The sequence below is a fragment of the Pituophis catenifer genome, unplaced genomic scaffold (genome assembly GCF_029215685.1).
Source record: "Pituophis catenifer annectens isolate HBS135680 unplaced genomic scaffold, rPitCat1.0.hap2 SCAF_7, whole genome shotgun sequence".
NCBI classification, from domain to species: domain Eukaryota; kingdom Metazoa; phylum Chordata; class Lepidosauria; order Squamata; family Colubridae; genus Pituophis; species Pituophis catenifer.
In genome coordinates, this window is record NW_027256887.1 from 47191866 (window position 1) to 47208571 (window position 16706).

At 40.3% G+C, this 16706-nt stretch overlaps 1 protein-coding gene across 2 annotated transcripts in view; it reads right to left on the reverse strand.

The window, feature by feature from the left end:
* Positions 1 to 1589: 1589 nt before the first annotated feature.
* The window catches only part of NAP1L1 (nucleosome assembly protein 1 like 1), a 43509-nt gene continuing 28392 nt past the window's right edge, over positions 1590 to 16706 (reverse strand). For both annotated transcript variants that reach the window (XM_070946634.1, XM_070946633.1), the window contains exons 9-15: positions 12244 to 12383; positions 8020 to 8165; positions 5733 to 5752; positions 4508 to 4630; positions 2836 to 2868; positions 2648 to 2698; positions 1590 to 2290 (exon numbers count right to left, since the gene is read on the reverse strand). In XM_070946634.1, coding sequence (XP_070802735.1) covers positions 2255 to 2290; positions 2648 to 2698; positions 2836 to 2868; positions 4508 to 4630; positions 5733 to 5752; positions 8020 to 8165; positions 12244 to 12383 — 549 coding nt within the window. In that variant the 3' untranslated portion in view covers positions 1590 to 2254. The remainder of the gene's footprint in view (positions 2291 to 2647; positions 2699 to 2835; positions 2869 to 4507; positions 4631 to 5732; positions 5753 to 8019; positions 8166 to 12243; positions 12384 to 16706) is intronic.

The following is a 16706-nucleotide window of genomic DNA, read 5'->3' on the forward strand; positions in this document are numbered from 1 at the left end:
CGTACACGTTTCCTCAATAATCTTAAGTGTTCCACAGTTGTATTAATAAAACATATCTCATCCTATGATTCCATTATCTGAACCTGGATCATTTTTAAGGTTTATGGTTTCTATAATTTCTTTCACAAGCCATGCTAACAGTTTTTAGATGATTTCTTTCAATGGGATTTCAAGTACAAAATGGGATTTTAAAACTTCCAGAGCATTCACTAAATTGCCACATAACTGGATGATCAGTACTTGGGTAGGATACCAATAACAGACCCAGATCCTAGGAAACGGAAAACAAAAAATCCCAGAAGTTAACAAAATCAACAAGAAAGGCAAGTCATAATTACTAGGAACTACAGTATAGTGTTTTGACATGGAAACTCTGATTTACTGTACATTGTTTCAACACTGTTGCCCCGAAAGTCATGTTTTATTGTTACAATGTTGCCATTGTTATTAAGACTTACTTTCATTAATAACAATCTCCCAACCAGTTATAAGTTAAATTTGGGCTATACAGATCATCAGAGAAATAAAAACTAGTTTTTTTTTTATCAGTTTGGATAGATTATGAAATTGAGTGTGTGTTTTAATAACTAACCAGGTATTATTTTATGAGAAACGACTTATCTATCCAATGCTTCTCCAGAAACAAAGGTCCTCTCCAAATCTGTTTACATTCAAGACAACTATGCTGGGCAGCTAACTTTTCTGCAGCCAGGAGCTTCATGCGTATTTTATTATTTTTTAACTGAATGCCATGAATTTCAGCAATGTAAACCCCAGGTTCCTATAGATAAGAAAGTAATTGCTAGGAAACATAATCATTGTTTTTTTCTGTAATTGGGTTATTCTACAGTACAGTACCATCAATTTTTACAAATTATTCCAAATTCTGCCTTTCTTCAATTCTGTCTTTTGAGTGCTGATTGGGATTTATTAGAAATGTGGTTCGACTAAAGATTAGTTCTTATTATTTACGTCAAAAGCTAAGTACAGATCATTCTTTTTAGGAAGAAAATGGTTATCATTTGTTTCACAAACAAGACAATAATAACACATTTTTAAAAAGTCAGTAAAATTAGAAGATCTAAAAGAGAACAAATTATCTTATGAAATCAAGTTGCTTCTAGGCGTCACTCAAGAATTATGTTAATGTCTTATGTTAATGTGTTGCATTATTAGATTTTCCAGCTAACATGACAATATTGATTGGAAACTGACAGTAGTAGTTTGACACTCTTAGATATAATCAGAAAGCAGTTTTAAAGTTTGAGCTGTAAGGTGATTTATTGGTAGACTAATTTTTAATAGCCTAAGGCAACATATAGCTGCGAGCAGTTATAAGAATGGTTGAGGGAATTCTTCACCCTTGTTGCGAGGAGGCATAGGTGCCAAGTGACTGAATCAAGCTACAATATTGTCAAAACACATTTATGCAAAATGCAAGGCCTACTGAAATGAATTCATGCAGAAATACAGCATCTGACACATTGCAGTGTTTTGAATCTATATGTGAGGATTGTTTCCAACAGTAAATGTTTTCCACAACTTTGGTTGCTTATAAGATTTTAAAATGTATACACAAGTACAACTAGTTTCTGAAAATACTAGGTTTATTCACATCCCAGTGATAAACAACCTTAATATGATGTTTCTAGAGATTTTCTGTAGGTCACCATCACAAAATACAAAAACCTAGAGCATAAACAAGCAGACAATTATGAACATTCAATGTGGTCTTGATGGAAATTAACAGTTTATATGGAAGTTATGAAATTTGAAAACGTATGTCATTTCCTAATTAGTACAAGTCACTGCTATTTCTATGACAAAGTAATGAAGGCACAGCCAGTGCAAGCAGACTTAAACCCATTTAAACTACTGGGCCAAAAAATACTTTGGTTGGTTCTCTGGGAAAGGATTTTTTCTAAACAAATAGTGGTCTCCGTCAAGAGTTCTGGTATCTTCACAGCTGCAGTCTAATAGCTACATGACAACAGACTTCACTAGAACCAAACTATATATAGCAATGAATTAACAATTCATGCTTTAGGATTTACTGCATTCTACATATTGGCAGAAAAGTACTATTAAAATGCTAGGTACAAGGAACCTACATTTTAAACCGGTTCTGTCAGTTTGTTTTAACAAAATGTTTACTTAATTCTACCAAGATACAAAACATAAGGCTGTAAGTAACTAATAGTTGTATTTAGGCTATTACAGTGCAGATAATCCTCAAGGCCACATACACACTGTTTCACTGCTGCTTGCATTCTGCTGGGTTTTGATCCTTCTGTTGAAGAAAGGAAAGGATACATCAGTGTTCAAACAGGTCTGCTACAGGAATTTACAGGCAATAATTCTAAATGTAATGAGCAATAGCACTTAGACTTGTACACCACTTCACAATGCTTTACAGCCCTCTCTAAGCAGTTTACAGAGTCAGCATATTGCCCCCAGCAATCTGGGTCATTTTACTGAGCTCGGAAGGATGGAAGGCTGAGTTAACCTTGAGCCAATCAAAATCGAACTGCCAAACTGCAGGCAGCCCGCAGTCAGCAGAAGTAGCCTGCAGTACTGCATTCTAACCATTGCGCCACTATGGCTCAATACTCAATATTACTCAGTAAGGTATGAACTGATCACATACCTTTGGGTCATAATCTGGATCATTTTCTTCATCTGCTTCTTCCTCCCCTTCCTAAAATAAATGTATAGTATATAAGTATATTTGGCCATGTACAGCAAGACTAAAATTCCCGTTACTTTTTTCTATAACTTTAAGTTGCTAAAATCAATTGATTTATTAATGTTTATGAAATCCACAATAAAGCCTACCTCATCATCAGCTTCCTCACCTTCTTCATCATACTAGAAAGTGAAAAAAGAAATGCATAAGCTCCAAGACGACCACAACATTTAGATTCCAAAAAAGCCTCCAACTAATGTGTTATCCTTCTGTAAGCTTATTGAGCAGCTAACTTTAAAATCAAAGTTGAGAACTTACACACTTACTAATGATGATGAGTTATAGTTCTCAGAATTCATTTCTAGTCATGCTAATGGGCCTGCTGCAAGCTGAAATTGAGCAATATCTAAAAAGCAGCAGGTTCCCTCAGTAGTCTTAAGTGAAGGCAGGACTTACTTCAAAGTAAATTGATGTAGGATTGTTTTGCATCATGATTTTTAAGTAGATTTAAAGCCTTGAAAATAAAAAGTTCAAATACACAATTCAAGTTAAAACCAATGAAATGTCCTATTTTCCACATAAGCAAGATTAGCATATCTTTCACTCCGAGGGATATTGTTATTCTGAGGAAATTTCTAATGGCCTTTAAAGCTTTTGAAGCAAAAGTGCCACCATAACTGTTAAACAGAGCATAGCCCTAAGACAGCACAATGTTCTCTAAGAACTCTGTTTGCTCCAAATGTTTCTCCATTGTGATTCTTCAATTAGAATTGCTGCTTGTTATAGTAGAAGTCTGTCGACAGTTCTTTTTTAATGGCTGGTTAAAGTTTATCTTCATGCTAATAGGCTTGGTATCTGTCATAGAACAATTTTAAATCCTCTCAAGAAAAGGCACTAGTCATTCAAAATCCTTTTTTATATTGTCATATAGTGTACATCAGATCAAAACCTAAGCATTTCACAAATGGAACAAACTTCTGCACTATGGTTTGCTTCAGAAGTGAGGTCTAAATCAATCAAGAGTTTGAATTTATAAAAAGAGAAGCCATGCTGTGCTTCACAAGACAAAATGGCAATAAATGATTACCAGCAACAAGTTATACAAGGCAAAAGCCCTGAGTTATCTACCTTATGGAGCTTAGATATGTCAATATCTTTCTGAAGCCTCTCTCAAAACTATTCCATTGTTAATTTTCAAGTGATTTATTTGGTTTCCATATTTGTAAGTGATTAATGATACCTAAGCACCTTTGATCCCCCAAAATCACTATTAAACTCTATAACAGAATACAAGTATCAGGAATGTTTAGTGTACTTCAAGGTGTGCCATATTCTGTATTGAAATGGGAAGCATGTTTCATCCTGTTGCAAGGTGTAGTTTTGAATTATTGAATAAAATTAATTTAAATTTGGAGCTCTTTAGTTTCTATGGTTCTTCAAAATGGTTTCATATCCTCCTACTCTAATGGAGTAACTGCAATTTCAAAGTTTTGAGGCTTATCATCACAATACTTGACAGCATACTGAGCTCAACAAAACTCAGAGGCGAAATAATGAATATCTAACGTTGATCTTCGGAAATATTTTTGCTTTAATTCAAATGCATATAGTTGCAATTTTGTCACTAAATTCTCCTATTACCCGGCCCTTAATTTCATTTACTTCTATTTCTTTGCTATGTTCTGCATATCGGTGTTCAGCTTAAAAGGGAATAGTATGGTGAATATATATGTATGCATATTTACTTACAGGCCAATCTAGCTTTAAATCAATTTAATATTATAATAGTTTTGATGTAACTGAAATTAAAACACAACTTACATCGTCATCATCATCTTCAATGGCTTCTCCTGTAAAATACAATACTGATCGTGGAACTATGCGCTCCCGTAGAAAATGGCCAATTTCAAAATCAGCTGCAAGAATTGCTTCAGCATCATCATCCTACATACATAAATTAATAAATATAATGCCATTAGCTGCATTTACTAAATGCAAATACACAATTTCATTCAACTTCTTTAGTGTCAACAGCATTTTCTATTACCCTTCTCAATCTCGTCAACTTTAAGGTGTGTCGATTGCAGAATTCCCCAACTGGAGTGGGAATTCTGGTCAAAGACTTCTGGGAATTTAATTTCATAATTCTTAAAAGTTACAAAGGTTGAAAAATACTGGTCTATACACTTCACTGTATAATTAAAACATTTTTTTTTTTTTTACAAAAAATCATTTATTGGCCTATAAAGAAATATTGAATTTTTAAATTAACAAAATATTTATTATCAAATTTGATTCTGGATTCTCCTGGCAGTTAATTTGCAGTAGTCTACAAAAGTGAATTAAAATTTGTATTAATTAATAAATAACAATAAAACATTAGTCAAATCTTTAGAAATGCTAATCTAACATGAAGTTTATAGCAAAAGAGAAATACGAGTTATAAGTTTTGTAAGTTTTCAAATTATATAAACTTTTATATCAAGTATATAAAAATGTTTAGAATGGGTGAAAACCTTATATAAATGGAAGGAAAATTTCAGAGCATTAAAGCCACTGCAGAGAGCACTTGGTTGTAGCTGATTTCAATCAGGTCTCCTTAGCAGAACAACAGTTGTTAAGATATAAATCAATTCTTACTAAAAAAAAAAACCCAAAACCCTGCAATATGACTTTATGATTGTATGGTTACAATGCTTTTTCCTTAAGATACTTTTACATTATCTTTTGGACTCTCTCACACATATATTTATAAGTTTAAACTCTTAAGTGGATAATATGATGTCTGCACTAGCTCCTTTCATACATACAGTATGGGAAATGCTGTCCACATGTACTTACATAAATAGCAAGTAATACATTTACTGCCTGGATCCTTCACATGAACAATCGAATCTGTTTTTAGGAACTTGTGATCATTTAATATTGTTGTATTATTGGTGTGCATGTATGTATATGTACATATTAGCAAATGGATACATTTATTACAACTAAAAATTTTAAAAGTTATGTTTTCATTCATAAAGAAAATCACTGTGAAACTTACCAAGTCCCCACTTTCAGGAACTGAAATGAAAAAAGATGTAACATTATATATTTAAGAAAGCTACATTATTTAACTGCAGTAACTACCCGAAGCTCCCACCTTTTGTTTCCATGTAACAATATAAAAGATGTCCCAAACCTTTGTTCAAATGCCATTATATAATATATAATGTAAGCTAATCGGCTAATGAAAGACAAAAACAGAGGCACTGCTAATTGATGGGTATTAGAATACAGAGCAGTCTAAATGGACTGCACTCCTACTTAAAAATCAAGTTTTTTGATTTTAAAATTTAAAAATCTTTAAGCTTTGCTCTCAAATGTCTCCATTTCATGGGGATATCACTTCCATGATATGCTGACTTTCAATAAGTTTCTGTAAGCAGGTTCTTATGATCATTTGGAAAATCTTTAAATGGTTTGGAATGAAATGCTTGAAATCTTGCTTCCCACATAAGCAGTTCCACCTTTTCAGTTATCCTTTAAGGTTTGTTCCATGATGTTTGCTTTCAGGATGGTTTAAGTCAAAGGCTTCTCAAATATGGTGCTGCAGGCTATGAGATACTTATTTCTAGAAGCCTTTCAAGTGTCAAAACCAACCATCAAAACATTCTTGATTTACTATACAGTATTTTTATTATTTAACTGGATGCTACTTCAATAGTTCAGGGTTTTTTTCATTTATGACTAATGTCATAAATTTTAATCTATGTTCCTTTTATATATACATTGTGTGCACAATTATTAGGCAAGTGAGTATTTTGACCATATCATCATTTTATGCATATTTTCCACTTCCAAGCTGTATAAACTTGAATGCTTAGTAGATATAAGCATATCAGGTGTATTTGTGTAATGAGGGAAGGTGTGGCCTAAGGAAATAAACACCTTATATCAACATGTGCATAATTATTAGGCAGCTTCTTTTACTCAGGCAAAATGGGCCAAAAAGAGATTTAACTGACTCTGAAAAGTCAAAAATTGTAAAAAGTCTTTCAGAGGGATGCAGCACTCTTGAAATTGCTAAGATATTGGGGCATGATCATAGAACCACCAAATGTTTGTTGCAAATAGTCAACAGAGTCGCAAGAAACATATTGAGAAAAAAAATCCCGCACATTAACTGCCAAATATTTGAGAAGAATCAAACATGAAGCTACCAGAAACCCATTATCCTCCAGTGCTGACATATTCCAGAACTGCAACCTACCTGGAGTGCCCAGATGTTCAGTACTCAGAGACATGGCCAAGGTAAGGAAGGCTGAAACCCAACCACCACTGAACAAGACACTTAAGTTGAAATGGCAAGACTGGGCCAAGAAATATCTGAAGACAGATTTTTCAAAGGTTTTATAGAGTGATGAGATGCGAGTGACTCTTGACAGACCAGACGGATGGGCCCATGGCTGGATCAGTAAAGGGCACAGAGCTCCACTTCGACTTAAGACACCAGCAAGGTGGAGGTGGGGTACTGGTATGGGCTGCTATTATTAAAGATGAGCTAACCTTTTTCAGATTGAAGATGGACTCAAAATCAACTCCCAAATCTACTGCCAATTTTTAGAAGACACTTTCTTCAAGCAGTGATACAGGAAAAGTCTGCATCTTTCAAGAAGACCATGATTTTTATGCAGGACAATGCTACATCGCTTGCATCAAGGTATTCCACCTTGTGGCTAGCCAGTAAAGGCCTTAAAGATGAAAGAATAATGACATGGTGCCCTTCCTCATCTGACCTAAACCCTATTGAGAACTTGTGGGCCCTTCTTAAACGGGAGATTTATGGTGAAGGAAAACAGTACACCTCTGAACAATGTTTGGGAGGCTGTGGTTGCTGCTGCACAAAAAGTTGATCGTCAACATATCAAGAAATTGACAGATTCCATGAATGGAAGGCTTATGACTGTTATTGAAAATAAGGGTGGCTATGTTGGTTACTGATTTTTTTTTGTTTGAAATGTCTGAAATGTTTATTTGTACATTTTGAGTTATTTATTATTCTCACTTTAACATGCAAATAAACGAGTGAGATGGGCAAATTTTCATTTTTCATTTAGTTGCATAATAATTCTGCACACTAATAGTTGCCCAATAATTGTGCACACATATTCTCCTAAGAAAGCCAAAACCTCACTTTTACTTTCTCAAATATTCAGATTTGAGGTTATTAACATTTTGGATTGACTAACAGCACTGTCATTGTTCAATAATAAAATTAATCCTCGAAAATACAACTTGCCTAATAATTGTGCACACAGTGTATATAATGTAAATAAAGTTAAATTTACCTTCTGGAGGACTGAAAAAGTTGAAGAAGGAATCGTTGGAAACAGTTTTTGTCACTGTTCTAACTGTTCCACGGCCCTTGTGCTTTTGTTTCTTCTTTATAGTTTTCAAAGTAACGTTCTTCCCCTTTTTCCAATCTATTTGGCACCTATGGGAAAACTGTTATGAAATCAAGCACATACCTACATGTTCAGTTTAACTACTATAGACCTGGCACATAGAATCACACAACCAAACTGGACCCTGAATACATTAGTAATTCAACTGTATGAACAACAAAGATAATTTAGATTTCTCAGAACGTAATTCTTTAATACTAAGGAATGAATAATATACTGTAGTACATATTACTTTTTCTGACCACAACATAAATGGGTTTTCTCCCTTTGAAAATTTTACATACATACTAAACAATTCAGAATTCTGCAATGTATTCAATCTGCTATAAAATTAAGATGAAAGCACAGATAATAGTTCCTCTATACATTTTCCACTTATTACTGCAAAATGAAAAAACTACCATCCCAGTCCAAAACAGATATTTGAATCCCAATGAAACTATGGCACTCAGGTAATCTGGCAAGTGGTGCTGGAAAATTCAGCATCTAAGACAATTTAAATGGTTGCCTTAAGATATATTGCACTAAACTCTATCCACCGACCCCCAATGCAGCACAATGAAATATGAACACTTTAGTCTAGCATACCTAGTAGTAAGCTAGGTTAGGAAAGGTTAGCCTAGGCACTCATCAGGGAATAAACAATCATGATAATGAAGTCAGAACAGATCCGATGAGAAAACATCTCCCATTATTCTTATAAATTTCAGCTAATTCAAGTGCTAGGAAAAAAAATAAAGCAAAATGTTCTAGATTCACAGTAACCTGAAAGCATGTTTCGGAATCTGGGCATGTGAATTGCATTATGTAAGAATTCAATGTGCAAGGTTATAATACAGAAAATGTAAGCGTCCTATTTGTTAACGTTATTTCCAACACTAGGAGTGCTAGGCACAGAATACGTTTACTTTCTTTACAGCAAAAAGCTGACGTCTGTACATTTATTTTATAACATTAAAATATATCCATGTATACTTTTGGATGGTTGTCATATAAGAATTACACTTCACTTTAAACTATGATTTCTACTTTTAATGGTTGAAATCTCCTGGTCTTAGAAACTTTAGTATAATCCATTTGTTGATGAAGGTATTATTTGCTCGCTTCAAATTTATCCTTTATGAAGCAAAGCCTGCTTCAATTTCAGATGATTCTGGTGCTCTTTTAGCAGACATCCTTTTAGCGCTGCTTACAGCTTTGCATTTGATACACTGGCTTATCTTGCTGTCAGATGTACACTGCTCAAAAAAATAAAGGGAACACTTAAACAACACAATGTAACTCCAAGTCAATCACACTTCTGTGAAATCAAACTGTCCACTTAGGTAGCAACACTGATTGACAATCAATTTCACATGCTGTTGTGCAAATGGAATAAACAACAGGTGGAAAGCATAGGCAGTTAGCAAGACATCCCCAATAAAGAAGTGGTTCTGCAGGTGGTGACCACAGACCACTTCTCAGTTCCTATGCTTTCTGGCTGATGGTTTGGTCACTTTTGAATGCTGGCGGTGCTGTCACTCTAGTGGTAGCATGAGACGGAGTCTACAACCCACACAAGTGGCTCAGGTAGTGCAGCTCATCCAGGATGGCACATCAATGCGAGCTGTGGCAAGAAAGTTTGCTGTGTCTGTCAGCGTAGTGTCCAGAGCATGGAGGTGCTACCAGGAGACAGGCCAGTACATCAGGAGACGTGGAGGAGGCCGTAGGAGGGCGACAACCCAGCATCAGGACCGCTACCTCTGCCTTTGTGCAAGGAGGGACAGGAGGAACACTGTCAGAGCCCTGCAAAATGACCTCCAGCGGGCCACAAATGTGCATGTGGCTGCTCAAACTGTCAGAAACAGACTCCAGGAGGGTGGTATGAGGGCCCAACGTCCACAGGTGGGGGTTGTGCTTACAGCCCAACACCGTGCAGAACGTTTGGCATTTGCCAGAGAACACCAAGATTGGCAACTTCGCCACTGGCGCCCTGTGCTCTTCAGAGATGAAAGCAGGTTCACACTGAGCACATGTGACAGATGTAACAGGGTCTGGAGACGCTGTGGAAAATGTTCTGCTGCCTGCAACATCCTCCAGCATGACCGGTTTGGCAGTGGGTCAGTAATGGTGTGGGATGGCATTTCTTTGTGGGGCTGCACAGCCCTCCATGTGCTCGCCAGAGGTAGCCTGATTGCCATTAGGTACCGAGATGAGATCCTCAGACCCCTTGTGAGACCATATGCTGGTGCGGTTGGCCCTGGGTTCCTCCTAATGCACGACAATGCTAGACCTCATGTGGCTGGAGTGTGTCAGCAGTTCCTGCAAGATGAAGGCATTGATGCTATGGACTGGCCTGCCCATTCCCCAGACCTGAATCCAATTGAGCACATCTGGGACATCACGTCTCGCTCCATCCACCAACGCCATGTTGCACCACAGACTGTCCAGGAGTTGGGGGATGCTTTAGTCCAGGTGTGGGAGGAGATCCCTCAGGAGACCATCCGCCACCTCATCAGGAGCATGCCCAGGCATTGTAGGGAAGTCATACAGGCATGTGGAGGCCACACACACTACTGAGCCTCATTTTGACTTGTTTTACGGACATTACATCAAAGTTGGATCAGCCTGTAGTGTTTTTTTCCACTTTAATTTTGAGTGTAACTCCACATCCAGACCTCCATGGGTTGATAAATTTGATTTCCATTGATAATTTTTGTGTGATTTTGTTGTCAGCACATTCAACTATGTAATGAACACAGTATTTACTAAGAATATTTCATTCATTCAGATCTAGGATGTCTTATTTTTGTGTTTCCTTTATTTTTTTGAGCAGTGTATTTGTTTAGTGTGCTGTTTTCTCTTTTTGCTTGTTTGTTATCCAGCTTCTTGTTCTATTACCTTGTGCTTCTAAGGGTAGTCCTTGACTTACAACTGTAACTGAGTCCAGAACTAAGATGGTAAGTTATGGCAGTGGTTAAACGGATCATCATGTAACCACGACAGCTTTTACTTTTTTTGGGGGGGGTGTTCTTAAGCAAATGCCACGGTCATTAAAAAATATTGTGGTAATTACGTGAATGTTATGGTCATTAAGTATGCCCAATGGGCATTTTTCCTGGAAACTGGAGGTTAACTCCTGTTTCTGGCAAAAAACGTAAATTGTGATCAACAGTCATTAAGCAACCAGTCATAAGTTGAGGACTACCTGTATATAAAATTGCAACCTTTGATATTTGAGTTTAGCTTATATCCTTTGAACACTCACATGGTTTCTGGCTAAGATAACAGTTAATGGGTGATCAATAGAAACAATGGTAAATTAATTTCTACATCATACATTTTAATTTTTCTTCTCGTTGTTCTCATTACCCATGCAAAGCAGAGAGATAGGGAAAGAAGGTAATGCAAGAGAGTAAGAAACACACAACAGGGAATACACTGAGTTGGTTGTGCAGTGAACTTCTGACTGCCAGCACATTGTTTTCATTGTGTATTCCCTATTGTGTGTCTGCTTACTTTCTTGTAATTCCTTCCTCTCCAATCATCTGCAAAGATGAGGGGGAAGAAAAACAGTAAGTCAGACACAGTACGATGTGTACTGAATGTAATGGCGATTACATGACTGAGAAACAGCACAAATGTACCTTTAAACGATCATTGAATGAGGCAATTGGTAAATGGGAACTACCTCTCTATATAATAAATTTACAATAGCCCTTGACGTGACAGCAATTGGGTTTTAAGTTTTAAGCTAGGTGGTCATAAAGCATAATGTCACATGCTATGTCAGCGAAGGCAGTTCTGGCAGGCCTGGCTGCCATCGCTAAGTGAGGACGCAACTTCCTAGTGGCTTCCCCACTGACTCTGTGGAAACCCAGCTGGGAATGTTGGAAATCACAATCACATAACCTCAGCTCAATGTCATTAACAGCACTAAGGCACTAAGAACCCAGATCACAATCAAGTGACTATGGACACTGCAATGACTGGAATTACAAAAAACTGTTCAGCCCCATTACAATTTTGAAGTCACTGAATGAATGACCCAAGAACTACCTGTATTTATTTAAACATGAGGCTATATATCTTAATTCTTGACCACTTATTATACAAAATTACACTTACCCCGTGCAGCCCATAATTTCTGGTCCATCGAAGGAGAAAGGATCAGAATCATCGGGTTCTGACCTCATTCTGTATGTTTTTGTTACTACTTCATTTGTGAAAAATTCATTAGGTTCAAAGTGGAATTCTAAAGTAAAAGTCTTTGAAAAAGTACAAGTCAGAATAAGTATAATTATAATCTGAACCACAAAGCTGTTACATTCTCTATTAATTTTACTCTTTTATCTAAGGGATCAATAATTCTAAGCCTTTGAAGTTATTAGTTCTTAATGCTGTTGAACTGTAATTTCAATCAATCCAAGCAAATATAACCAAGAGCCATAAATTAAGGGACACTGACAACTTTTATATTATTTTGTACAATACTCTGCACTTCTTCAAGAAACACAAAGTCCATCTTTGGACCCGTGTCCCTCCTGGTTGGTACTGGCCTCCCGGGAGGTTACACGAGGCTGGCTCCAGGGGATTATAAGTGCTTCTCTGAGTGAAAGTGCCTTTCCCGCCACCTTGAAAGAGGCGGTGGTGAGGCCCCTCCTCAAGAAGCCTTCCCTGGACCCGGCTGAATTAGCCAACTACTGTCCGGTCTCCAACCTTCGTTTTGTGGCGAAGGTTGTTGAGAGTGTGGTGGCACGACAACTGCCCGGGCACCTGGATGAAGCTATCTATCTAGACCCGTACCAGTCGGGCTTTAGGCAGGGGCACAGCACAGAAACGGCATTGGTCGCGTTGGTGGATGATCTCTGGAGGGCTCGGGACAGGGGTTGCTCCTCTGTCCTAGTCCTATTAGATCTCTCAGCGGCTTTTGATACCATCGACCATGGTATCATGCTGCAGCGGTTGAGAAGGTTAGGAATAGGGGGCACCGTTTTGTAGTGGTTCTCCTCCTTCCTCTCCGACCGCTTGCAGTTTGTGTTGGCAGGGGGGCAGAGGTCGACCTCGAGGAGTCTCACATGGGGAGTGCCACAAGGGTCGGTCCTCTCGCCCCTTCTGTTCAACATTTATGTGAAGCCGCTGGGTGAGATCATCCGTGGTTTTGGGGTGAATCATCTGTACGCTGATGATACTCAGCTGTACATCTCCACCCCAGACCACCCCAACGATGCCCTTGATGTGATGTCTCGCTGCCTGGAGGCCGTGCGGGTCTGGATGGGGAGGAACAGGCTCAGACTCAACCCGTCCAAGACTGTGGCTGCCGGCATCCCGATATAGTCAGCTGATACCATCATTGACTATTGGGGGCGAATCTTTGCCCCCCCCAGAGAGGGCTCGCAATCTCCTGGATGTCCTGGATGCACGGCTGTCTTTAGAAGAACATATGACGGCCGTGGCCAGGGGGGCCTTTTATCAGGTTCACCTGATCCGCCAGTTGCAGCTCTTTCTGGACCGGGACGCCTTGCGCACAGTCACTCACGCCCTCGTCACCTCCCGGCTGGACTATTGTAATGCTCTCTACATGGGGCTCCCCTTGAAGAGCACTCGGAGGCTCCAACTGGTCCAGAATGTGGCCGCGCGGGTGGTTATGGGCGCAACTCGTTGTGCCCGCGTGACACCCCTCCTGCGCGAGCTGCACTGGCTCCCAGTGGTCTTCCGGGTGTGATTCAAGGTGTTGGTCATCACCTTTAAAGCACTCCATGGCACAGGACCCGGGTACCTTCGAGACCGACTTCTGCCACCAATAGCCTCCCACCGGCCAGTTCGCTCCCACAGAGAGGGTCTCCTCAGGGTGCCATCAGCCAAGTTATGTCGGCTGGTGACACCCAGGGGGAGGGCCTTCTCTGTGGGAGCCCCAGCCCTGTGGAATGAACTGCCCCCGGAAATACGTAAGATCTCCGACCTCTGGGTGTTTCGCTGTGCACTGAAGACCCTGTTGTTCCGCCAGGCCGGGCTATCAATATAATAATTTTAAATTGGGGTATTTTAAATTTTTTGGGGGGTTTTAAACCAGCCAAATCTATTTAATTATTTTAATTTTTAATCATTGTTGTGTCTTGTGCTTTTAAATTGGCTGTACACTGCCCTGAGTCCTTCGGGAGGAGGGCGGTATAGAAATAAAATTATTATTATTATTATCATTATCATCATTATTATTATTATATTATTATTATTAATTATTATTATCTTCCTCTCCATTTCCCCAAACGCCACAACAGGCCGACAATTATGGCTGAATATGAATTCTGTATCTATTAAAAAACTATCGTGTTTCCCCGAAAATAAGACCCTGTCTTATATTTTTTGAACCCCGAAATAAGGGCTTGGCCTTTTTATCGGGGGTGGTGGTGGTCTTATTATTTTGGAGGTGCAGAAGGCGGCGAGCGTGGCCACCTCATGGCTGCTGCTGTGTTGCGCTGCTGTGGCAGCGCAACACAGCCGCTCATCAGCTGTTCGCTGGGGCAACCAAAGGTGGGAATATTCCCAGCGTTCTTGGCATTCGCCCGCCTCCCATCCATCCATCCATCCATCTCTTGCCTGCAAACTCCCGCCCCGCTCCCGCCTCTCTGCCAGGAGATCCCCGGCAGCCCCAGACACCCAAAGCCTGTGCCCACCCAGCTCCCTTTTTCACAGCACCCGGCTCTTTATCAAGGGGGGTGGCATATGGGACGGGGGAGAAGCAAGACACGTGGAGCAAGATACGTCTCACTCCTCTTGCCGTCTCTTATCTCCCCCTTGCCAGAGACCAGGGAGACATGAGATGCGCGTCTTACATTGTAGGGTAAAACCAAACTTCTCGCGAGTTCAAGAAGTTTGATTGAACTCGCGAGGTTTTTTTTTTTACCCTATAACGTGTTTGCCTGCAGACAACATCGAGACACGCGACAAAGCTGCAAGGCAGGTAAGACACTCCACGTGCCCCAATGGTACTGTAACAGCAGCCTGGCTGCTGCCCTTCCCCGCCATCTGTCGAGGGGGGTGGCAGGTAGGGCAGGGGAGAAGCCAGAGGCATGGAGCATGACGGGGCTCCTCTTGCCATCTCTTCTTCTCCTCTCGCCGGGCATGGCAGGGCTTCCTGCCACTGCCCAAATTGGATGCAATTTGGGGGTGGCAGGTGGGGAGGGGTGTGGCCGGGGAGACACGAGACGCGTGTCTTATCTGGCTTACAGCTCTGTCGCATGTTTCACCATTGTCTGCAGGCAAACATGTTGTAGGGTAAAAAAAAGCCTCACAAGTTCAATCAAACTTCTCAAACTCACGAGAAGTTTGCTTTTACCCTACAACGGGTTTGCCTGCAGACAAGAACGAGACACACGACAGAGCTGCAAGGCAGGTAAGACACGCGTCTCATGTCTCCCCGGCCCCATCCCTCCCCATCTGCCACCCCCAAATTGCATCCAATTTGGGCAGGAAGCCCTGCCATGCTCGGCGAGAGGGGGAGACAAGACTGCAAGAGGAGCAAGCCCTGTCTCACTCCATGCATCTCGCTTCTCCTCCACCCCACCTGCCACCCTCGATAAAGAGCTGGGCACTGTGGAAAAGGAAGCTGGGCGCAGGCTTTGGGCTTCTGAGGCTGCCGGGAGACACCCGGCAGACAGGTGGGAGTGGGGCGGGAGTTTGCAAGCAATTGCTTCCCCTTTTCCTTCTCTTCCAAAAGCGCTCCTCGGGCACAGCCACTTCTGCAGCAGGAGACTCGAGCCTGCCTTCCGAAGGGTATTGTAGCAGCAGCTATCCACAATTTTTTAACCCTTATTTCGCCCTGACCCACGTGGCCCAGTACGGTCGGGATGAAATAAGGGTTAAAAAATTGTGGATAGCTGCTGCTACAGTACCCTTGGGAAGGCCGGCGTGAGGCACATGGGGTGCATTGCTTGGCCTCCTGCTGCAGAAGTGGCCGCAATCCATGGCAAAAACGGCCATGTTTGCTGGAGGCGCTGGCCGGAGTGGCACCCATGAGGCAGCTGTTCCGTGGACAGAACTGCCTGCTGTGACTGTCACTATTAGGTAATGAGGGTGTGAGGCATGTGGGGTCTGTCGCTTGACCTCCGGCTTCTTTTGCAGCTGCAATTGGTGGCGGCCTGCGCAGCACCCGCAAATCAGCTGTGAATGGTGGCCTGAGCTGCTCGCTGATCCAATTAAGGGGCAGAGAAGCCCTGAGGTGACCAGGGAAAGGAAGGGCTGTCTCATGTGCTGGCCATGCCCACCCCGTCACTAGGACTTATTTTCGGGAGAAGGCATATATTTACGCCCACCCCAAAAATCAGGCTTGGCCTTATTTTCAGGACATGTCCTATTTCTCCCCTCTGTGTTACCTCAAAAAAAATACTAGTATTTTATTTGCCAATAATTTCTTCCTTTTAGAGAACTTGCTCTGAAGAATTCCCTATGGTATAACTTCAATAGAACTCTCACCAAAATAAATTAACTGTATATGCTTAACTAGGCAGTGAACTTATAAATAAATTCTTTAAAATTTTCCTTTTTAAGCATCCTTATGGGCTGAAGATTAAAAAGTTTCAGTAATTTGGGAA